Source organism: Amyelois transitella, chromosome 19, assembly GCF_032362555.1.
Source record: "Amyelois transitella isolate CPQ chromosome 19, ilAmyTran1.1, whole genome shotgun sequence".
Taxonomy (NCBI): domain Eukaryota; kingdom Metazoa; phylum Arthropoda; class Insecta; order Lepidoptera; family Pyralidae; genus Amyelois; species Amyelois transitella.
Window position 1 is genome coordinate 6,248,644 of NC_083522.1, and position 25,584 is coordinate 6,274,227.

General features: G+C 34.0%; 1 protein-coding gene across 2 annotated transcripts; it reads left to right on the top strand.

Moving 5' to 3' along the window:
• The first annotated feature begins 181 nt into the window (after positions 1-181).
• LOC106132580 (angiogenic factor with G patch and FHA domains 1) lies at positions 182-21,672 on the top strand. 2 transcript variants are annotated; one of them, XM_013332029.2, is made up of 11 exons: positions 182-486; positions 823-1,101; positions 1,490-1,648; positions 2,327-2,377; positions 2,462-2,846; positions 3,235-3,401; positions 3,704-3,832; positions 4,252-4,357; positions 4,685-4,895; positions 5,539-5,638; positions 21,062-21,672. In XM_013332029.2, the coding sequence occupies exons 1-11, from the start codon at positions 301-303 to the stop codon at positions 21,236-21,238; spliced, it is 1,950 nt and encodes a 649-aa protein (XP_013187483.2). In that variant the 5' UTR covers positions 182-300; the 3' UTR covers positions 21,239-21,672. The 2 variants fall into 2 exon arrangements, with proteins under 2 accessions (XP_013187483.2, XP_013187484.2); XM_013332030.2 differs by lacking the exon at positions 2,462-2,846 and having other exon boundaries at positions 2,327-2,405.
• The last annotated feature ends 3,912 nt before the right edge of the window (positions 21,673-25,584 follow it).

Genomic DNA, 25,584 nt, shown 5'->3' on the forward strand with positions numbered 1-25,584 from the left:
GGGGTAGCCTAACCATGGCTCATCTTACCACCACGAGCACACAGAATACAAAGTAAGCATGCGGCCTTAAAATTTATTTTATCATTGCCAGATTTTTTTGGATATGTTAATTTTTATTTGTATATTCATTTGCCTAATGTCAATGTCAATTGAACATTATAAAGTCATAGTCATAGCAAAAGAAAAAGAACATGTTATGTTTGATCTTGACAGGACTTTCTCAACGAATCTATTTTTTCCAAATAAATAAAGAAATTGATAAACGTACAAATAAGAAGCACACACACAAATACAGATATTATGGAAGTAGATACAATTAAAGTTCAAGAAAGCAGGAAGACACCGAAGAAAAAAATGAATTGGAGAAAAATCCGTTTGTCATTGAAATTCAGGCCTGACATACTGAAACTCATTCATAAAATGAAGAAAGCTATTTACAGGAAGAATAGACTTATCGCTCAACTCAAATCTCAACTAAATTTACTGGTAAAGTTTATCGTCATTTGATATTGTAAACATAACCTTACTTTCTTATAACTTGTTTAGCGAAGTGAACTTTGTTTATATGAGGCGCTCTACTCTGCAACAAAGTCATAACACAAAAACTTGTAATCTCTAAGTGGTACATAGTATAGTATAGTAGAGGCTATCTTTCCGGTTACCTACTTCTGACCTAAAACTCACTAAAACCATTCATGATCAAAGGATTACATTTTCACTCCCCCTGTATACTTTCTCAGTTAACCGGATTTTGTTCATCCACTCACAATCTCAGAACTCTCTTTTCTATTCTTTTCACTGTATTTTCTTATTAATTTTTAGATAAAACCTCATAGTGAAAACAGAACACAAACTGATTCAAAGCATGAAGCACAGGACATCACTAACCCAGATAAACCCAATGAATTGTCCAAAGACATTTCAGTTGATATAAACAAGCAGGAAAAAGGATGGAAAACTGAAAATTCTGGGGAGAAAGAGAAGAGCATAGCGGATCAAGTCAAAGAAGCAGCGCAAAGTGTTTTACAGCAGTCTGGCATGGTCTACGTGGAATCTGCTGGCATGTACTATGATTACAAGACTGGTTACTACTACAATTCTGTAAGATTATACACTTAAACTTTTGTTTGTGAATCCCTGGGATTTGCTCCCTTGCGAATCTCAGAGATTAATCTGTATTTATCATGAACATCAAGTGTTGAACTTATCAAACTCATATGTCAAATTTCATTTAAAATGGGCCCAGCTATTTTGAGTTTATTCATTAAAACAAAAAGACACAATAATAAATAATGAGAATTCCACAAACTGCTATTTTTATAAAATCTTGTTTTTAAAATCTGGGGCTGCACCTTCTTCCTCATTTTCTTTATATAAATTACACAATATCAAAATGTCTTCAAATGTGATAAATTAAAGTCCCACTTATATTTCTTGCCAGCTGGTTGTTGCACCATGACATTTTTAAAGGTATAACTTATATTTTCAGGAGTTAGGCCTATATTATCACACTGATACTGGCTGCTACTACTACTATTCGGATGACAAACAGTCATTTGTGTTCCACTCATACCCAGACCGGAGTAAAATGGCCACCAATGCTGCCTTCGAAGCACATGAGAAAAGAAAAGCTAGAAAACAGAAGAGAGTAAGTGCTTTTTTGGCTATTTTTTGTGAATTGAATATCCTCTTCTTACTTAAATAAAATAAAAAAAACAAAAGTACACATAGTAGTTGAAGTTATTTGGGTATTATCAAAGCATGAGTCACCAAATATTATAGCTACTATCAATTTTTTAATTTTTGAAAATGCATGAAATCGTAATGAATGGGGAGAGGTCTGTAAGGATCTTATCAAGTGGAAATCCATAGTTTCTGCATACCCCAAGGCCAGGTGTGATAGTTTGTTTGAACTATCAATTTTAAGGAGGAGTCTCGTTTAAAAATTAATTTACCGTCTCTTAAAATGTTTTATTTTATTATTAAAGAGTCTTTTTTTATATATAATAGATTTGTTGTGTGTGTTTGACCTCAATCTGCCTGGTGGTTAGTAAGATGAGGTCTAATGGGCATGCAAGCCCAAATAGTACCTATTCAAACTTGCCTACCCAAGTTATATGTACCAGGGATGCGAGATGTAGGGAGGGAATTCCAAATCACAGGGGTTGAGGAATCGCAAGAAAAAAAAATGAATGTCTTTTTGTTCTACACTTATCATCATTCTGCTATGTTTTTATAAATATTGTACAAATCTGTAAAATACAACAATGTCAATGATCCTTGTCCTTTGAGATATTGCATTAAACAAAAATAATTTTATTTTCAGGAGTTGAAGAAAGAAGATGATGTTGAAAACCTGACGAAAACATTATCTCAGGTTTCACTCCGAGGCCAAGTTGCCTTAGGTAAATAAAATGCTACAAGTCTCTGCCCAATACCAACGCCAACTATTACTTTACAGGACAATGGAGAGCAGCGAAGTAAGCCTAAACGTCGCAAGATTTCAAAGAAGAAAGAAAACAAAAAAGAACCTTCTGAAAAACATAATAAGATTAATAATGGATCGAAGGATTTCAAAAATATTGATGATAATGTTATTCAATCAAAGGAAGTTGACATTGATGTTATATCTAAGGAAGAAGACGCTATATTTAAGGATGAAGAGGTTGTGAGTAAGAAAGAGGAGGTAATGTCTAAGGAAAACATTGAAGATGAATGCAAGAAAACTGTAGATAAGGAACAGTTAGAAGATGGGGAATGTAGTGAGACAGGAAGTGAAGATGAAGACGAAAATTCTGAAAATACAGAAGATTCAGATGCCAGTACTTCAACTGCTACTGATGATGGTAAATTTAGTTTTTAGAGGTAAATTTAAGGCTGGTTTTTATTTATAACATTGCTAGTACTATTTTACCCTGCAAGGGATATTAATTAAAATATATGAGTATATAGATGTGACTATATAATGTATGTAGTACTAGGTATTTTATAATAAGTATTTAAAAAATGTTGTGGTTTATGTGGGTTTCCTATCTATGACTATAACAGCAATATTCTTATTCAATTGAGGTGACACAAGGGTTATTAATTGCTGCAAGATTTCACTTATTTAATTTGCACTACAACACTCGTGTATTGAAGTGATTGTTATAAATATATTTTTGTCTTTCATCTTTTTTATTTTTATTTTTATTCTTGTTCTATTTTAATAAATATATTTATTTTTGTTTCAAGATTCTGTGGCTAAACACCACCCTCCATGCATGCGCGTTATAGTCCGCGAGACGAAGCTGCCCAAATTGAAGGTGGGCAGTTTGTTCCTGGTGACAAAAGATGGCGGCACTGTCGGCAGGGAGGGAGAACAACACACCATTATCATCAGAGACACAAATGTTTCAAGGGTAAATAATGAGTAACGTAGCAATGTAATACAAAACAAATCGTTTAAATTCATTTAAAATACTCGTCCCTTTAACTCTGAGATCTGTTAAAGAGAATATAAATAAATAATAAGACCCATTACACTAGCATTAAATTACATCTTCGACAAATTAATCAGTGCGATCCCGGTCCTCTGTATTTGTGGATTCGAATGAAGTATAGTTATTGATAAGAATGGGCAAAAAGTAGGCTGCCTCCTTGACACCGGCTAGATAAATCTGCCAAAGACAATTAGATTAAATGAATATTGTTTTTGTTACAGAATCACTTGGACTTCAAATACGATGCCAAGAGGAACACATACGTAGCGACAGATCTGGGTTCCAAGAACGGAACCATACTCAACGGCACCAGAATGTCGGAGAGTCAGTTAATTAGTGAACCTTTAGATGTAAATACTTGTTTATCTTTTTCCCGGCCTTAGAATATCTTGTTCCTTCGCTTTTGTTCAGTTTCAGAAATTATTGTTACGTAGTGGACGGCTACTTTACGAAACCTATGCAGTAATTAATGACTTTGCGTTGATTAAGAAAATGTAAGGCTATGATTCAAATCAAAACGGAAAACAAAAACTCCTTTTTAGATAAAAATTTTAATATTAACTTTTCGTTTATTTAATTATTAATATTGAGAGCTGAACGCGACCTACTAGTCTTTCCAAGACTGTTGGTTCTACCTACCCCGTAAGGAATATAGACGTGACTATTATGTATGTATTAGAACAAAAAGTCCTTTTTCAATAAAATTTTTGATATGAACTTTTTATTTTATTTATTGAATTATTAATAATGTTTTTCTTTTTTGTAAAAGGTGATGCATGGCAGCACTATAGAGATCGGCGAGACGAAGTTGCTCTGTCACATACATCCTGGAAACGACACCTGCGGACACTGCGAGCCGGGGCTCATCATGGCAAGTAAGGCTTATTTTATAATACTCATCCATATTTACAAAGTGTGTATACTCCTCATTATTAAATACCCTCATTATGAAAAGTCAACATTATTTTAATCCCAAAGGTGAGGAGTCACAGGACTCGATGACCACTTTTAGATAGCTTGATGATAGAATTGAGATTTTAAATAAATTCAGGCGTTCAATTATTCTAAATTGTAGGTTTAGTTTTAGTAATTAAACTAAATTAAAAAAAAAAATATTTTCTTCTTATTTTATATTTTTTTGCCATTTTTTTTAAGCAAAACCGTTAATCCTTTGCTGATTTTTTCAATCTTGTCTCTTCTAGCCCACGAGAAAGAGAAGGTAGTCGCATACACTCGCACGTGTAGCGTCCAAAGGCAGCACCAATTAGAACTGGCACGATTGAAGAACAAATACGCTCCCAAACCGCTACTTGCCATAGAGGAGAAGGAGTATAATGATAGAGCGCAGGCGAGGAGGGAGACTGTGGGCTCGTCGCATCATTCGGAGAAGACTTTGAGCAGTAATATTGACACGTTAGTATTTTATATGCTATATAATATTAAAAAAATTACATAATTACATTCATGGGTTGGGTGAGAAAAAACAATTTTAGGGCCCCTCCATTCTTCAAGGGCACCTGCTACTGGAATTTGCAATAGCCCAACATGTCTTAGACATATCCATATGGAATGCCAGTTTACATAAAATGGCTGATGATGATGACGAAAATATTTTATGAATAAGAGACTTATAAAAAAAAAATTAGGTTGTCAAACATGAGACAGAGTGTGAAATATTACAAATTTAAATTAACACATAGTACCTAAACAGGAACGATTGCACGCCGAGATCTCAAAATCATATAAAGATGAATCCCGAAAAAAGAATGAGTTGTGTCCAGACGAAACAAAAACGTTCCACATTAGTAAAGCCTTAGAGTAACTTATTCCTAGAGCGTGCACATGTGTTTCAAAATATAAATACGAAATACTGTTTTTAAAATGTTAATCTACCAAGTTAAAGTAAAGTTACCAACTGTTGCCAATCGAAACTTTTTGATGCGCGTTCTATAAATAAAAAATAAACATATAAGCACTCTATTACCGAGCCCTATTTGGAGAGGGTTGGGCTGTAAAGTGCTAAAAAGTTATGGACGTTATTTTTTTTCCGGGACAGGTTTATAGCGCCCGAGAACAAAGGGTTCAAGCTGTTGCAGAAAATGGGCTGGTCCAAAGGCGAGGGCCTCGGCAAGGACGGCCAAGGAGACGTCGAGCCGGTAAGTGATGATAACTCATTTTCAGAAAATATTGTATTTATCTCCCGAGTACGATAAAGATTTCTTAAAAACGTTAAATCGTGAATTTTTCTTGTGTAATATGTTTTGCTAAAGAAACCGAAAGACCAGATGTAATTTTTGTTACTTAATTACAATCCAATTAATCATAAAAAGAAAGTAATAAACTAAGTAGGTTTGAAATCTTAATGTCCTTATAAACAATGTTTAAAAAACTAAGCACACAGATCGATTTTTTTACATTGAATGTGTTTGACCAATAACAATCACTGCTTAAAAATCCGATCAGACGATCTACAAAAAAATTCATCATTAAATAAATTGAATGGTAAAATTTCGTCACGTCAACAAAAACTGCAAGTTACAAATTGATCAAGATATGATGCATAATAACTGAACTCTTTTATTTCGGTCATCAGTCTGTCTGTAGGTCAGGCGGCCGTCTTACCTGCTCATTTAAAACAATTTGCGCACTCCTCTTTTTCGGCCGCGTTAGACCGCCATTACCGTCCAGACGGAATCGGGTGCGTGCACATTGCGTGAATCCAATTATAAATTAGCTGTTGCCCGCAACTACATTCGCTGGCAATCTCAATACATAATAGCTGACCTCGTATTGGACCCTTAGATGGGATGGGTAAATTTTTGGATGCCAGTTTTTAAGTTGAACATAACACCGGAGGTCCCGAGTTTGAATCCCAGGGCATGATGAGAAAATAACTTTTTCTCATTGGCCTGGGTCTTGGATATTTATCTACATAAGTATTTATTATAAAATATAGTATCGTTGAGTTAGTATCTCGTTACACAAGTCTCGAACTTACTTCGAACCTACATACCTATATCAAGCTGTGTAATTTGTCTTGTGTTTTATTTATTTAAGTTAGACCTAGTTTAACACATCTGAGTAGATTACGTGATGCGAGTACAAACATACAGGTCGTCAAAATCATAAAAACTCTACGATTTTATATTTCAATGAGAAAGAGTGAAAAATTAAATTGTTTCTTAATCTTCTCTATTACCTCGTACTAGTTTGGCCGTGTGGTTCCCGGCACCAATAGAAAAAAGAATAGGACCACTCCATCTCTCTCCCATGGATGTCGTAAAAGGCGACTAAGGGGTAGGCTTATAAACTAGGGATTCTTCTTTAAGGCGATGGGCTAGCAACCTGTCACTATTTGAATCTCAATTCTATCTTAAAGCCAAATAGCTGAACGTGGCCTATCAGTCTTTACAAGACTGTTGGCTCTGTCTACCCCGCAAAGGATATAGACGTGATTATATGTATGTATGTATGTATGTACCTCGTACTATTTTCCACAGTCTTCATGTATTTGTAACTGTGAACAAGTATAAAAAACATTTCTAAAATCTCCCATTTTATAATTAAGAAGCTAATAAACGTGATTTTTTTTTACCTCAGCCAAAAGCATGTGTAAAAAGAAGTACCCACATCCCAAATTAAATTTATTAGTAAAATATCGGAAAAGATTTTTAATTACCTATAAAACTGATTGTTTATTGAAATGCCTAAAACATAAACTTTTGTTTTAAATGAGACCAATTAAAAAAGTGGTTAGGAATTAAATGTTTTATAGTATAATAAAACGCATGTTATTATTTTAGTTCTTTTCCAAATGAAGAATCAAATCGTTAATTCAACGTACTCAAGTTAGACATTAATCTTTTATGCGACTTCTACCTATTTTGTATGCACTGGACTTTACACGAAAAACATAAATATCAGAAGCAAACATCATAAAGTAACCAAATTTAATAAAATGCAGGAATAATCAGTCATTTGTCGTCTTTACAAATGTATTTTCAAAGCAGACGACTATGTGAGTCAATGTGTTAAAACGTAGAGTTAGAATAGCATTCTTTGTTTGTAGTAGAGCGTGCGTGATAAATTAAGTATCATAATGTGATGTTTAGACAATCACAATCTCTTCTACTAGCATTCCTTTTATACAATTTTTCAATTCACTACTTCAGTGGTCCAAAATTTAAAATTAAGAAATAATTTAATTTTGTATCGAAATTTTCAAAATTATTGTATTGCTATTGCGTCTAATAATAATAATACCTATGCTTGAAAGAAAATAATAATGCCAGATTTTGCTGCATCCTTTTTTATAATTTCGTATTAAATCTTTCGTACTTCTAATCAAAGCACTAGATAGCGCTCTGTGTAGGAATGTTATTCTTAAGTTACAACTACCAATGTTTTTCACCGAACTATAGGTATTCGCCTCGAACGCATGTCATCAATCATTTTGTACAAGGATTTTGCTTAATAAGACCTTTTGCATTCATATGTCGCGGCCACAATCGTTGAATATAATAAGTTAATGCATGAGGTACAGTTTACTTCGATAAAGTTATTATTATTCAATTTTTTTAGATAAGTATCACATATAGTCATAAAATCACGCCTCTTGTCCGGAGAGGCAGACAAAAAATGATATTTCTACTTTCCAAAACTGTCCTTTTTGAATGGCAGTAATTAAATATTATATAACGGAAAGAAATGTATTCATCTCTTACAAATTCAACAATCATCTAATGCCTCTTACATATACATAGTATGGAACGTCGGAATTTCGATTTCTTATACAACTCAATTTTTTTTGTGTACGCTTGCATGCCCAAGTTATCCTGAAAAATTGGCAGATTTTTTTTATTTCGTAAGCCTCTTTGGATACGTCCTTTTTCCATGGCTCATAAAAAAGGGGGGGAAAAATGCAATCATTTCAAAGTTGTCTTCAATAAAGTAAACATTGTTTCAAAAAACTTAATTAGTGAGAAAATAGTTTTTTATAATTAACATTTACTTAAGGTATAAAATTTATTATGGACTGTACTTTGAATACATATTTTGAAATAAATCCTTTGTAGTATAACTGTGAAGCATTCCCTTTTGTTTGTTATTTATGCTGCCACGACAAAATTGCTAATCAGATCAAGACTGGATGTGCAGGGCGATGTGTGCTGAAAACGAAAAGAGGAAAGTCATTTACATGTTATTTCAATTTGTCGGCCAAGTGTACACTTTGCCAGTCTTTTTAAAGAAATCTGAAAATACCATATAAGTTACAGACGAGAATAGGACCACTCCATCTCTTTCCTATGAATGATGTAAAAGATAATTAGTGGAACAAGCCCTTTTTTTGTTTTGCAATTCCAAGTTACCCGATCTTCAAATTTGCCATATCTTTAAAATTTAAAATATTTATAGAAATATCATCGATTGCATCCTATCATGTGACCACCGCAACCCAGAAGCTAGAACAGAGCCAAGCTTAGAATGTAGTTTTTCATATTGCTGTTTTGTTTAGATTATATTTCACCCTAGACGCCTCTTACGACGTCGACTAATAAATTTACAGAGCTTCCATCCCATACTGATGTCGAAAATCACATTACTACTCCCTGTATCCACATTCAAATAATGCAAGAGCACCGTCAGAATACAATTCGAACCGTTGTTACCATGAGGACATAAATCACGTATGCTGGTAGCAAAAATTAAAATCAATAATCAGATACAAGCCGAGATAAGCGCACATAAGTGAACATTATAATGACACATAATACCCTCTTACTACACTCACAGCTTGTTGCGGGTAAAATATGATGTGCAAAACATTGAGGGCGCAACAATGTTGCAAACTGCGAGTAGGGGCACTGCGCAGACGCAACACAGCGGGACTCGGCAAGATTTATTTGAATTTCGAACTTCGCCGAATTTTCGTGTTAAAATTTTACCATCGACACGATAAGACCATGGCTGTTGTTCGATAAAAATCCCGTCGTGTTTTCAGTGACAGTTAATGATTGGATTGTAACATTGTAAGATACATTTTAAAGTTATAAATAACTATGGATGCATTAGCTAGTCTGTGTAAGTATAAGTTTACGTATGTTATACATACGAAAACTTATACTTACACAGACTACTTACTCACTACATATTAGTAGATAAACATATCAGCCTCTGGTCAATCAGTAAAACCTAGTTTTCCATTTTGATCTCACCGCGAATTTAACCAAACAAAAACGGAAATCAGGGGATTATAATTAATATAATAAGGATATAAAAATAAGGATAGAAACGAAATATCAATAAAATCGAAGTCAAATCGATTTTCATCAAACATAGCTACGAACCATTTCCACAATGATGGCTATAAAATAACATCACAATGTGTTCATTCGTTTGGCCACAGTCAGATACAGTGGTACACAGACGGACAAGAGCTAGAGCAAAACACACAAAACCATAGATATGTATCACTTGTATGGCCAACACAATTTTTGGGCCAAAATAAAGGTAACGTGGGGCCACCAGAAGGATTCCCAGGCCGCAGAATGCCTGACACTCGATAAATGACTAAATTACCTCGGAACTAATACCAGTAATGCGCTAGGCTATTACGTCCAGGTCGGGTGTTTCGTCATTACTCTGTTATACGGGACCCCTCGCTTGGAGTGACTAATGATTGGCTATTTAATGAGTTTAGGCCTTCCTTCTAAGTAACTATCTTCTATTAACTTGCACTTATAAAAGTGGCTGTTGAAGTCGTAAGTACTTGTAATAAGCTGACCTCTATTTTAACATCTCTCGACAAACCGATTTACCGATTCGCTTAAACTACATAAAGTCTTCCGCAAATTTAGAGAGAATATCTAATACTTTTCTTAAATAATATTGCTTTGGTCATAGAGCCTGACATGGCAATGTGCTAAATAGGCTTTTATAAATAAGCTTTAGAACTAAGAATGCTAAGTACAATACTGTACGATCATATAAGAAATATTAAAATAATATTTTCCCTATTCTTCTTTTTCCTGAAAGTGTATGCATGACAAGTGACTTGTTGTATTCGCCAGACATTGGCAATGGCTGCGGCGGATTCTAGTGTTGTTTAAACAAAACTTAAAACGTCAATACTAATGCCCTTAGGAAGCCTCCACATCACACTATAAACAGAAAATTCTAGTGGGCTTCGCAAATTCCGGTAATTTTCGTTCCCTCATGAATTTCGGGATGCTCTGACTGCACCCTTAGATCAGTGGTTTGAGCTGTACGTTGTCTGTCAGTAATTCACTCAGTAACGTAAGAATTTTATAGATTTGTGACTTACTTCCGCAATTACTTGATACCACTTCATTTGTTATAAAAAAATAAGTACCTACGCTCAAAGTGATCCTAATTTTTTTATACTCGTAGTAGGTATGAAAGCATCTTTATTTTTTGGTTTACTGTTTTTCGTCATGCATTTCCGTCTCAGTATGCACCAATGCATTGGAACCCCGTTCCCACTACATTTCAGAGTGTTGTGTCAACATTTTTGATACAAAAGCATTAGACCGGATTGGATTGAAAGTTAAACTAATTTCGTATCTACAGATACGCTCTATATCATACTGAATGCTCAGATAGGCTCTGTGCATTCAGTATAATATAGGAAAATGATATAATTTAAAGCTTTCCCTACGTTTCATATTATATTTAATAACATCCATAGATTATGTTAACGCAATATATAGCTGGAAAGTTAGAAACTAATATATTTTAGCCGACCTCAGTTTCTGAAAATTTACGTCGCTTAGATAATGTACTTACTTGCTTTCTATAATAGTAGCCGATGTTTCCTACTCAACAGTGATAAAAATATATGCACTACATTAGAAATTAACTTAAACGTGTCTTGATAAAATTAAGGACGTCCTGGCAAAGGGCCAGGTCAAGAGTACCCGAAACCGCCGAATTTGCATGAAAAGAGTTATAAATGTGGATGAAGCGAAAGAAGTATGCAAGGAAGGATGAAGTTTCTGCCTATCCCTCCGGGAAAAAGGTTTTCGCTGAAATAACTTTATTTTTTCTTTTCTTGCAACTATCATAATATTTATGAACTGACAAATTTTAAGTTCTTTGTTGATTTAAATGCTCTAATAAAATAATATATTGTTACCTTATGATGTAAGATCACTGACACTGATATGTTAAGATCACTGATACTAATATGTACCGTCTGAAGTCTTGTCTCGGTGAAACATTTTCTCCGATCCATATGAATAGTATGCTACAAAGTTGTAAAAATTAAGTGCATGGTGTACAGACAACGACAAAAGCGGCTAAAAGTATTTAAATTTGAACCTTTTTACCTTATCTGAAATGCAGAAATCACTTTAGTGAGTGCACTAAATGAATACATAAAGCGAACGGGCAATTTTTATTTTTCAAAACCCGCCTCGACCCACGCTCACAATAAACTTTATTTTTGAGTCTGCAAAATTTTGGGTCTTAAAAATCCACCCTTTTTGTATTCTTACAGAACCAGCCTTTTTGCCGGACAAAAAGAATAAAAGTGAAAAAGAAAAATAACTTTTGAGTAAACGTTAACATCAATCTAAAAGACCGCCTGAGAGCATTTTTGTTTTTCGACAACGGGTTTAAATTATATTTTTGGGTCGACACTTTTTAATTTTTACATTTTTATGCCAACTGGAACTACCAGTCTTGATTTTATTAATTTGTTAAATTACGGTAGCAGTGTTCGATTAGTCAGACGTCAACTCTTACTTGTTTTGTGCACAAGAAATATAGTTTTTTGTACAATATTCTCAGGCCACAGTAGGTGGTTATCTTATTCTCAAGCCTAAAATATTACTAACAAACAATTGTAGGTGATTAAACAATTGGAATAGGTTCCAAACAAACGATCTTAGTTAAGTTTAGCTTTATCCTTTTGGCATCGACCGGAAATTATTTAAAAATTTAAATTTGTCATGAACACTATATAATCTAAAAATTGGACAAAAACATTACAATTTCAATTTGAAAAACTACTTATCTATTTACGAAATTGATCAATGGGCTTGGTTCAGCAACATTGTAAAGGTGATGTGAGTACGCCCACTGAAATCTCATGTCAGTGATTATGTATAAAGTAGACACCAGTCGCCTTCGACTTTTGCAGTGTGTACTTCTAGGATTCAACAATGGATACAGAGACGGAGACGGTGCAAAATGCTTGTTTGTGTGACAAGTTTGACGTAGAAGCGAGAACAGGTTGGAAATTACCATGCCTCAGTTAACTTTTTCGATTAAAATTTTAATTTTGTTTTTATCAAACAAACCATATTAGCAAGCCTTTACTGTACCTTTTCATACAATAAACTTTATTCATCAAATACGTGAGAAAATTGCAGTTATATGTTTGATAAAAAACTATATTAGATTACTTATAGTAATAGGCATTAGTAAATAAAGTTAAAGCGGAATGAGTTTCATAATTTTCCCATTCTCATCTATACCTCGGTACTCATAAACGAAGCTTTGGGTATTTCAACGTCTGGTTCTATTACTATTTTAAGAATTTTGTTCAAAAAAACCTAGGAAAACTATATGTTTAAGTTTAAATTTTTTACTCATATCTACATTAATATAAATATATAACACAAATAAAATACGGATGGCAGTAAAAGCTAGTTATATTATAATGTGATGGGTCATTAAGATAGTGGCATCACATCTACATGTAAATCAGAGTACGAATAACTCGATATAATCATACGGTCTGATGATCACATTACAAGTGGGCAGTATCATTAAAAAGGTTATCATAAGTTTTGAAAATGTTGGAAATTAAAATTGATAATCTTTTTCATATCAACTTGCTCCTTGTAACGTCCTAAGCAGTTAAGTTCTGAAATTTGGCTCGTTATATCTAGGCTTTTTTTCGTCATTCTGTGTTTTAAATTGTGTCTCATATAAAGTTCTTCGGAGACGGCAATTGATATTGGATCTAACAAAGTAAAACCATAGAGAGCCCAACAATATACGTTCCGATTTCTATGAGTAAAAACAAAATCATTTCGATTTTATAAAGAAGCAAAAGTTAATTTATTTCAATACCTATGTTCACTTATGAAAGAACAAAGAATATTTTTAGCCTGCTATACTTCCATATCCCTTCAACGTCTTTAGTTAGGTTCCATAAAACGCGATGATTTAGGCAATTTCAGATTTTAGTACATCTGATGCGGATAAGACTGTAAACTTTTTATGTGTGCAGATAATGTTAAAACGTTACCAAAATACTTTTAGGATGTTTTAACAGAAAGAACAAAAAGGTTATAATCTTGACATGTTGCAGTTTTATAACAAACTAAATATGGTTATTAACTGTGAATAATTTAAATGCGAACTATTTGCTGTTTCAAAAAGTTACATCAATATCATCTGTAAAAATGATTGATAGAAATAGCAAGGGCGGAACTTAATTTTGAATTGCTTAATTATAGCATTTTGGTTCCATGTGAACTCCAGGGCGAAGACGAATTAATTAATTGCGTAAGATAATTTTAATTATTTTCGGCTAACTTGAAAAAGATAATAAATTTAATATTTCGATAAGCCTGAGAGAACCTACTGCGCTAAAAATAAGTAAACAGTTCCGGATTTACACAAAAAACCAGTTCGTGTTCTATTTTTGGAAAGATTTGGGTGTGGATAAAGTTGGTTCACACATTACTACGAGTGCAGGAGTAGCTACACATACATTTTCTAGTGATAAGTTGATTTCTACTACACATACATTTTCTAGTGATAAGTTGATTTCTATTTCTGATTAGCCCGAACGGAATGTTAAAGAATAACTTGACCACCTGAATTTTTGAACTGAACTGTGAATTGTGATATTCCTATAATTTTCTAAAATTAGCAAAAGTTATGCCACAAAGACCTTTTATTTTTTAATTTAAAAAATAGCCTATACCTAAATACCCTATGGTCTTTACCGTACTCCAAACTATATGTTTAAGTAGTATTTAGTAGTTGTAGAATATATATAATATTCATGCAGATCAGTTCAGTGGTTAAACTGTGAAAAGGTAACAAACAAACTCAATTTCTCATTTATGATATTGGTATCTATGGATTTCAATATTTATAAAAACATGTCACTATATGAATCTCAATTCTATCATCAAGCCAAACTGCTGAACGTGACCTATCTATAACAAGACTGTTGGCCCTGTCTACCCCGCGAGGGATAAAGACGTGATTATTTGTATGTATGTATGGTCAGTCCTAGCTTTCCGTGAAACTCCGAGTCTCTGCCAAGAGATAAGCCTCAGACGATCGGTGCTTAATAGCAAAACAGAAACAGTTGGCTGCTCGCGTGTCCCCATCAGCATACAAATTGCACGGTTTATGACCGCTGCACCGACTGACGAACATGCAAATATTCTGCAACCCGCCGATTACCACGGGCAAACACGAGCAGAACACATTCCACTACTCACAACCGACGCTAATACCACCATTATTGTAACAGTCGACTCATAAAAAAATATTCACGCGAAACAATAAAAACTAGATAAGGCGAGTGGCCGTCTGCGCCGTATATTTAGGCTTCATATCGTAGTGTTTACACACTTAAGGGGAATCGGACCGATAAAAGAGGCCGTAAACTTTCGAATTAAATGAACCGGGCCTCGTTCAGAACGTTTCAGACGACTGCCATCGCGGCCTTCGTCCGAGAATGGCCCCAAAAGACCAGCGGAATTGTCTGGACCAAATAGTATTAACAGTTTAAAATGTAAAATACACGAGTATTAAACTGATAATGAGACAAGATAATGTTTTGGTTTAACACATTCAAGGTAAAGGTGTTCTATACGCACAGTTTGTGTCAGACAGTGCATATGCAGCCTTATTTTATTTTACAGTATAGATTTTAAATTTATGCATAATTATAGAACTATGCAGGTAAGGATAAGCGACTTACTTTTAAAAATTCAGAAAAGTTCATATCACAATTTCCTAGGTAAAAATTTCTACGTTATTGTAAGCAATAGTGAATATGCACAAATGTGGTTGCTCTAAAGTGTGATCGCTGTGGTTTGAAGCTCAAGGTTTGTAAGATGAGACGGCTGAGAAATTGAGAACCGCACTGTTAAACCTTATAACACCTTTGCGATCGCAGAAATCTCAATAATATCTAAGTTTTCTAAGACTTCGATCCATTTTGTTATGTTCTAGACCTATTTGTCGTAAATTCATCTTAAACTTATCGTCTTTATCTATAAAGACTTCGTAAAAGAAAATAGTAAGGTTAATTTCACACTTTCAAGAGTAATATCATCTGAAAACGTACCTACTATCAATTTACGAAAATACATATACATACCATCACGCCAGTCTCCCATTGGGGTAGGCAGAGACAATTGATTTCCACTTGCTACGATCCTTACAGACCACTTCCGCTTCCTCCACACTCATTACTCTTTTCATGCATATTCGACGATTACCTCATCTCCCTTTTTCAAGACATTCCAAATTGAAAGTTGTATCCATCCTTGAAAGTTCGAAAATCATTCTGATATTATAGAATACTACCAATACATGATACATTTTTATGCCCCGAATTTTATGTTATGTACCGACATAGTAATTTAAAGGCGCTTTGAAAGCACCAAACATTTATATCGGTGGTGTCCTCAATATAAAAATAAAGCCCTTATGATTCAAGAAATGTTCGCTCTCATTGAAATTACAATGTTCAGTAACTGTTGTGACGGGTCGCTTGGTCCCGGGCCTTGACACAACCAAGTATTTAAATGCGTTTGTGCGAAACAGTTGTGAAACTAGCCTTTGCTTTTTATGTTATTTCATTGGTAATATCCTTACATACGATTCACCTATACTATAGTATATATACTATATATCATTATTTAACAAAGTCACTGTTATATCACTAGAAACAAACAATTTAGTAACTGCATCCATCTGAGTATGTGTGTGAATGGCAAAACATACTAATATTTTGAGTATTGTAAAAAATATTATAGAAATTAACATATATTAACATCATCTTTATTTAGTTTATTTGTATTAAAACCGTAGAATTGAAGCGATTAAAGAATCTACTTCAATCACATAACAATTAACACTGTAATTACGTACCACACGACTCGTGTGGTTGCCAGCACTAATAAAAAAAGAATAGGACCATTCCATCTCTTGCCTTGTCCTTCTTCTCCTCTGCGTCGTCAAAGGCTATTAAGAGATAGGCTTATAAACTTGGGATTCTTTAAGGCGATGGGAAAGCAACCTGTCACTATTTGAATCTCAATTCCATCATTAAGCCTGGCAGCTGAACGTGGAATATCAGTCTTTCAAGACTGCTGGCTTTGTCTTCCCTGCAAGGATATTCCTAATGGGTAAGACAGAGCCAGCAGCCTTGAAAGACCTGTTTAAATGAATTAATATAATTACGTAAAACAATTGTATTGCTTAAACGTTTATATGTTTTATTTTAATTATAATTTTGATAAAATGCACTGCTATCTGAGACGTGTGGTCGGCATCCACCACGCCTATCTTAAGTGCATCGTGGAGCTGAGTCAAATGCCCATATTGAGACAGAGATTTTATTGTTGTGAATTAAGGCTTTTAAAAAACGGTTAAAAGAGGATTTACGCTTGTTTATGTTTTTATAGGTTTTTAAAGTATAAGCTTTGTTTTATATTTAGCTTTAGACATATTGCCTGAAAAGAAAACCCAATCGTTTAAGATAACTTATTATCTACTAAACGTTATCGTATATAATCATAGTCTCGATTTAAGTCATATATTTTCTAAAATATGATTAAAATCGTTTCGTAAGTATGTTTATTTATGTAGGTAAAAAAAGGCAAGGGAACGCAGTGACGACCAAGAAAATATATTGACAGGAATAGAAAAGGGAATGCTTAGATAGTTTGGTCTTGTAGAGGGGATGAATGAAAGTGGATTGACTACGCAAATGTACAAGGAGAGTGTAAATGGGAAACGTGAAGTGGGAAGGCCTAATCAAACGTACCATGATCAAATCTGGCTCGTCCTGGTGAAAGGTCAGGTCAAGAGAACCCGCAACCGACAAGCTTGCAAGAAAGAGAGTATGAATGTGGATGAATCGAAAGAAGTATGCAGGGATCGTGGTAAGTGGAAAAATGTAGTCTCTGCCTGCCCCTTCGGGAAAGAGGGGGGATTTTATAAACGTATGTTAATAGGTGACAAACCATACATGAAAACTACCTGCGCACTACTCAAATGGTAAAATAATTTTATTTCGGATGACAACAGACTGTGAATCATAACAACTTCGAATGAGTAGATGTGAGTTGTTGAGTTTTTACTTTCTGAAATCTGTTCCGTGACGGTTTTTTGTGGGTAAATCCAATTTTTTTTAAATAATTTTAGTTCCGTGTTAGGTAGCTATTGTATTTTATTTATATCAAAGATTTCCACAACATGTGGTATCACTGATGTGACAAAAATATATAGGTATTTTTTTTTAATTATTTACCAAATAATATAATGTCTAACATTGTTATCTAAACCTAGTTAATTTTTGTCCTTAGCGTTAGGAAATTTCTGGTCCCAAAAGTTTGAGGACCCAGATGTCGTTTGTATATTAGTAGGAAAATTCATTAATTATGATTTACATTGTCTGGTGTTTTCCAAACCGCGTCCTATTTATAGTCTGCTGAAACCTTATTCTGATTTCTGTGAAATTTTATCATATTGAAAGGTTAATGCATTTTTTATTAGTCCCATATCATTTTGAATTAAAAAAGACAGGAATCAATTTCTCAACCATTTGTGTTTTCTGCAAAGTTCTTTCACGAATGAGTCAGGTGTGGCTCTTAAGATTAGGAAGACTTGACTCCCATTGTTGTCAGGAAGTTCAATTCACTTCAGTTACACATCCTGTGCGTTCGGCCCATGCCATATTTATTAAAGTTCGCTGAATTAAAAAAATCCAAATCAAAACAAATTTTAGCATAGAATTCGGCATAATTTAAGATAATAGAAATTACAAATTGTAAATAAAATTATTCCATGATTCATTCCAATTTGATTATATCATGAGTCGCCTCGTCTTGCATCGCACGCAGTTTTCTGCGCAGTCTTATTAAAGTAATATATACCCAGCCCATATCAAGTATAACTAACTTGGTTTTACTAATTAAAAAAGTACTACTACAACATTAGCCGAGTCTCATTTACTATTAACGTGGTAATCATGTGTGGTTACAAATTTATAAGCAATTGTATTTTAGTTTAACTAGAAAAAAATCTAAAGAACTATTTATTCTGCTATTTCGTACTTTCCGACTAGTGATAGCCTAGTAACAGAATCTGAACTAGTCAACGAACCCAATTATTATACGAAGTTATACAATCTGAATACATTTTACTGACAAGGTGCCTACATACATGATCGACATTACTATTATTATTGAATGATTCATGCGTTGTCATGTCAGATGGCAGGATAAGACTCTATTATTAAAACACTAGAGGCCGCCCGCGACTTCGTCCGCATGGAAACCCTATCAATCCCGCAGGAACTCTGGGATAAAAAGTAGCCTATGTGTTATTCTGGGTCTTCAGCTACCTACATACCAAATTTCATGGTAATCGGTTCAGTAGTTTTTGCGTGAAAGAGTAACAAACATCCATACAAACTTTCGCCTTTATAATAGTAGTAGGATTATGACGATAATCTGACAAAAAATCATGTAATAACGATTGTCATAGCCGTGGCGCCCTGCTCATTAAGAAAATAATCATTATTAAGAACCTAAGTAGTTATTAATAATTCCGTAATCGAGACTGTTATGTTTTATAATTTTTTTGGTAATTTAAATGGCTTAGTTTCTTGCCTCACCACTCAGTGGTGTTAATCAACAAATTATATTTTCATGGTGGTGTTATGTAATATATTTTAATGAAATTTAATACCTTAAAGATTAAACATTATCATTAAGCCAAACAGCTGATCGTGGCCTATAAATCTTTTCAAAACTGTTGGCTCTGTCTACTCTGCAAGGTATATAGACGTGATTATATCTACGTATACTTTTATTTATCAAACTTTCAAGAGGATCGAAGCTTCAGGCAAGACTTGTTGGTCGTTCATAATTTACAAGTCTGTTTACCGTTATTTTTTTTAGTAAATAATGTTACTCTCTACTGGAAATTATAAAAAATGCTATTGTGGTTAAAATTTTGTTTCTTATTCCAATAGATCGTGACGAGAATTAATATTACCTCATATTGATTTCGGCATAGTTGGGCTGAACTTTTACAATGTGACAGACATTTCGCATTATATTCATGTAGTCATACTTGATCCAAAAAAACACCACCGTTTAAGGAGTTGTTTTTATCCAATACCACGATGTCGCTCCATAGTCCATCAAACCATAGTACAGCACAGGAAATCTCGACTTCCGCCGTCTAGGATGTTAACCCTAGACAATGAATCGCTAATAATAATAAAATACTGTCCGTCTGTCGTTAAAAGTAATGGGTGCGTAGCTGCGACGGGGTAGGTTCCCTTTGGATCTTTTCACAAAGCTTATCGCTTAACAATACCCTGTGAAAGTTTAGCGGCAAGGCTTCTTGGAACTTTATTTTAGATTTTATTAAATGTATGAAATTTCCTTCTTTTCTTCAAATCCTATCCTAATGAAAAGAGCCTGGGGTGTGCCCTTTGTTGCCCGTCTGGCCACCGCAACCTTTGCAGAGGAACCTGACCCATAATGTTTTTTGGTAAAAGCTGAACTAGACGAATGAGTAAATCTTCTAAAAAAGAGAGTGTTATTTTAATAATACATTATGTTTAACTGAAACTGTTCTTCGACGGTCTTTTGCCTACGAACAGTTCGACAACAATTTTTCGTCATCAACCGACAGAACATTAGCCTTGAAACATACGTCGATAGAATGGATTCCTACTTTTCTTGGATTACTGGATACTCGTATGAAGTAGGACTAAACTTGCGGGCACAACAGAAACACACCTTAGTTAGCTGCCATTTATGGTCCACTGGCACTGCACTGTTTTTATGTACGCGTATGTGCTACAAATTGGGTGTTGTTCTTGCTAGAATTGTTAGACGGTGACGAGTGTAGACCAGACGCAGAATATCTACGAGGGTCGCTGCTAGTCTAGATTCATAGGTTTAGTATCCGATCACGCGTACAGTCGGAGGCAGATGAAATAATACCTTCTTCGTTGTCACAGTCTATTGGCTGCGGGAACCACCTATCTTACAGATGGAATGTAAACCTAAATACAAAATCTAATCCTAAATACACCCACAACCTAAATACAAAAGAGGACATTCACTGACTGATTAATATAACAACGCACACCCTAAACCGCTGGGTCTAGAAATTTGACTTGGAGATTTATTATATGGTTTAGGGAGGACAAAGAGGATTTTTCAAAGTTCCCGCGGACACGGAAATAATCGGGATTTTTTTGTTTTTCTTGGTCGGAGCTGCGGGCGTAATGTAGCTATAATAAGTTTAAATTTATTCTTTTGTTTCAGATACCACTTGTCAATAACGAAGGTAAAGCTGGTCTTGGCGCCGCGGCCCCACCTCCTGCGCCCATCAAGTACAACGCTCTAGGAAAAGCAACCATACATTTAGCTAGTAGAAGTAAACTGCTAAAACCCGCCAAAGCATTCCAAAACCAAATGGATGAAGACGATGAGGACGAGTAAACTGTTTACTTGTATGTACAGTAAGCCTCGTAAGGCTTTTACCCATTTCTTTATATATTATAACGTCTTTTATCCCTAATAAAATAGTTCAATTTTATTAAAGACAAGTCTAGCGTATTTCGTATTAAAACTGTTAAATATTATATTCAAAAGTCACACACTGTAAGTATATAATTTAAAGTTTTATTCCTGCTTTTTTATTGAGAAGTGATTTGTTTATTCCAGTTAAAATAAATTGTATCTACATTATGATCAAAAATAAACAGAAACTAGCTTTTTAGAAGTAAATTATACCGTGTGTAATTACTTCCAAAAACCTTTGGTATTTCTAGAATTGACAAAAAACTAATCATGAAAATCAGGATTTTATCAGACAATTTAGTATACTAAACAGCTTATGTTCATTTGTTTACTATTATACATCTAATACTTATTACAACTGTAATTTATTGTTAAATATTATGTTTACAAGTTATGTAAATATATGCTTACATAAAAACTATAAGAACTTTTATTTCATCCTTGCATGTAAAGACAACCAAAAATGTAGGCATACAGTTTAATTTAATATATATTCATGCTTCTTAAAATTTAATTAAAAAATAATATCTAAATAAATAATCTTTTATATCGATTCGACGATAATAATTATTTATATACGATGTTATATATCACAAGTATACTAACATGGAGTTTATAAAATACACCGGTAAATTTTCTTAGCAAAAGATACAAGCCAAACCATCACAGCATTTAAATATCAGATTGTGATCATCCATATTTACTCGCGACGGTACAAATGTGAATATTCTAGCGCATCGGAAACCCTCAGGGCGCTCACTTTTTCAATTCCTCCATACATAATAACACCATTTATCCGAATCGCCTCATAACCAACACTGCAAGTTGGTTTATGTAAATTCCACAAAGTTGCAAATAAAACCAACAGCAATACAAAGCTGCAGTAGTAATGACTCAGTATTACGGCTAGCCCCTAGCCAACAATTAATCTAAGCCAGCATCACAGCAAATGACACACACCTGGTCCGCTTCGGTTCCTAGAAGGCAATTGCTGCGCTGGCGCAACGCCCCGCCTTTTGCCTAGTTCTACTGTGTAGGGCTATGAGGTGGAAAGCAAGTTTAATCTCAATAATATAAGATAAGAAGCTTATAAGATAGCATTCAAAAACATCAATGTATTTATCACAGTTACCAATGAAAGTCTGCTGTAACTGAAAGAGCTAATGATCAATATTCAATTTTAGTCAACACTATAGAGGTTGACTTAAAAAACAACACATGAGAGTTAAAATAACACATCAAAAAGTATGAAATTCATTATGCTACAGAACGAAATTGTAACGTATGTCTTGTAAGGACTTTTGGTTCGATTACCACGTCGATAAATATCGAACTTCACTTTTATTAACGTAATATTTGCATTCATATATTTACCTACATATACATTGGTACTATCATTGAACATGCATATATCTGATTGGTTAGCTCAGTACTCAATTCAAAATAACTTTGATGATAACACTGTATTTTTAATAAAGTAAACAAAAAAAGTGTTAAAAGACAAGGTTATTATACTTTGTTTAAATCATACATTTCGAACTAAAATTTCGAACCACACGCCAACCCTATCTGTCAATAAGAGGCACGTATTCAATCAGACAGCATTCAGTAGTAATGTGTTCGTATGAATAATTACCCAGAACGAGCGCAGGAAATGCAAATGTACTTGTTTGTATTTTAAAGGCGGCTATTCACCGCTGCGCTTGCGATGTGGGTACACTATGTGAGCTACAGTTATCACGTCAATTTCTAAATGAAAACTATTTCAAGAAATAGATAACTATTGGATATTATTGCTGAAGCGCTGATTTCAGTCAGAGGTGTGGAGCCATGAGTGTACATACATATGTTTTGATGACGAGGAGGAAGACAGCTATGATTTATTCTATAAAGTAATTTGGCATGGGCTGGCTGGCAAAATCTTACTTATCTAATCCTGGATCGTGTTTATAGGCAGGCCCTGGCCTTTTCTGTCGGGAGGTGCGACGCCACCGGATCTAACTCTACGAGGATCATGAACATAGTTATAAAAGTTTTCCAAGAGACGTTCTGCTATTTTCATCATTAGGTACTTACACTACAGCATCCATCTTTCTCGAGCTCACTTGAATTAAAACGGTGAAGATGCAGCTTTATTTTGCGGTCGCTTCAAGAACTAAATACTGTGCAGGCTTTCCAATGGGACCTTTTTGCAATCATCGGCCACTGTTTCCAGAAATTATCTCGTGTGATTGCACGGTGAGCCCGTGAGGTTTCCGGCGCGTTTTCTTGGTAAACAAGTAAGGAGAACATTTCAATTAATTAATATGTTCATTCTGCTCCAAAATAAAAGGTAAAAGCATCTTACATTGCCCTTAAATTATTGAAACTGGATTTAATTGTACTGATATGAAATAATCCCATCTCAACTAATATTATAAATGTGAATATAACTATTAAATAAATAACCTTAATAGCTCCCGCAGGATTTGAAAATGTAGCCGCAGGCGAAGCTCCGGGTAAAAGCTACATAGTTATCAATACAAAGGTTACGGTGGGAAATTGTGACTACTTTTTGTCGATTGTCACTATTCTGAAGAAAGACGAATAAAAGTTGCTTCATTGCTGTTGGGCATCCACATACATAGGTACATACATTGGTCATCCAAATGTATAAAATTAAACTTTTAAAATTTATTTAATATATAAAACATCATACAGATCAGATTTACGTAGGTTGACAGGTACTGAAAAAGTAGGACCGTATACACATTGAAATATTGTCAGTTCCAACAAAAATATCGCAGTAATAGGTATGCACCTACATACATGTGCTAATTTAGAATTGCATTTTCCGAGCAAAATAATTTATTTTAACACTCATGAATATTCATAGCAGAACTAGCCTTTTCAAAATTAACGTTGTAATATACAAACATCACAGAAGGTGATAATATGTTCACTGTTATAAAATAAATATAGGCACGTTAACAAAGTGATAAATAATTTTATAGGACTGATGATTACCTAAATGACAAAAACTTCTGGCTTGAGCTTGGCGCAGGAACCTCGTAAATATTTATGGTAGGTTCAAATCAAAATTTAGTAAACTCTGTTCATCAATTTATTTATTCAACATTTTAATGTTATTATTTAATGAATTTAAATATTTACATTTATTGTTATTATTTTATTAATTTTAATATTAACATTTTAATGTTATTATTTTATTAATTTAAATATTAACATTTTAATAATAAATATTAATAATAAATATTATTTTATTAATTTAAATATTAACATTTTAATATAATTATTTTATTAATTACCCCAGCTTTCCCAGGATTTCCTGCTTATCGCTCGCAGTATTTGTTAGTCTTCTGCATTCCTTTTACTGTGAAACTAGGCGGGATGTCGTCCAGTCAGCCGCTCGCGTGTCCTGTGCAATAAGCTGGACTCGAAGCCAACCTGTCATTACGGCACTGCTTCGGCGACGGAAATGCACCGCGACTGGCAGCGGCGCGTGCAGGCAAAAACTGCAGGCTTTCAAATGACAGGATTTACTAGAATTGTGACCGATGTTTTTAAAAATAAATCATAATTTTTTAATTTATTATCGACCAGTGTTTTAATTACGCGGAATTTTTGAAGTATTAGTTTTGTGTGTTGCTATAATATTTTCTTAAAACGTGGATTTGAAAAAAATTAACATAGGTACTAAATTTTTTTTATTTCCTACATACATATATATATCTATTAGTTATTTATTTATATATCTATTAGTTAATAATTAGTTAAATTAATATTTTATTATAATTAATAATATTTTATTTATCCGGCATTCACGGCAGCTTAGATGACGACTACTTCATCTCTTTCTTATGGACGTCGTAAAAGGCGACTAAGTGATAGGCTATTAAACTTGGGATTCTTATTTTAGGCGATGGGCTAGCAACCTGTTACAATTTTAATTTTATTCCATCATCAAGATGACTTATATTTACCATGCACGTTCTGCATGAGCAGAACGTATTATAGTAGTTTTTATTTTGTAAATCCTACGGCAACATTAGGTAGGTACTAGGCTATGTACTTACACTTTACTATCCTCCCTTTTCGAAATTCAAGGTGTCAAGAAGATCAAGCTTATTTTCGCACTTACAATAGAAAAATTAAGATAACGTTGTATATGAAATCCGAGACATTACACCGCATTACGCAAAACATGTCCTATAAGCTGTGCAGTAATGACCTTTTCGAAAGCGTTCCCATCAGAAGTGGCCGTA

Excerpts from the sequence above, each read along its gene's own strand:
- LOC106132580 (XM_013332029.2), top strand. The coding sequence starts at position 301 with ATGGAAGTAGATACAATTAAAGTTCAAGAAAGCAGGAAGACACCGAAG. Across the intron at positions 2,847-3,234 it reads TTCAACTGCTACTGATGATG|ATTCTGTGGCTAAACACCAC; the intron begins GTAAATTTAGTT and ends TTTTGTTTCAAG. Across the intron at positions 5,639-21,061 it reads GCCAAGGAGACGTCGAGCCG|ATACCACTTGTCAATAACGA; the intron begins GTAAGTGATGAT and ends CTTTTGTTTCAG.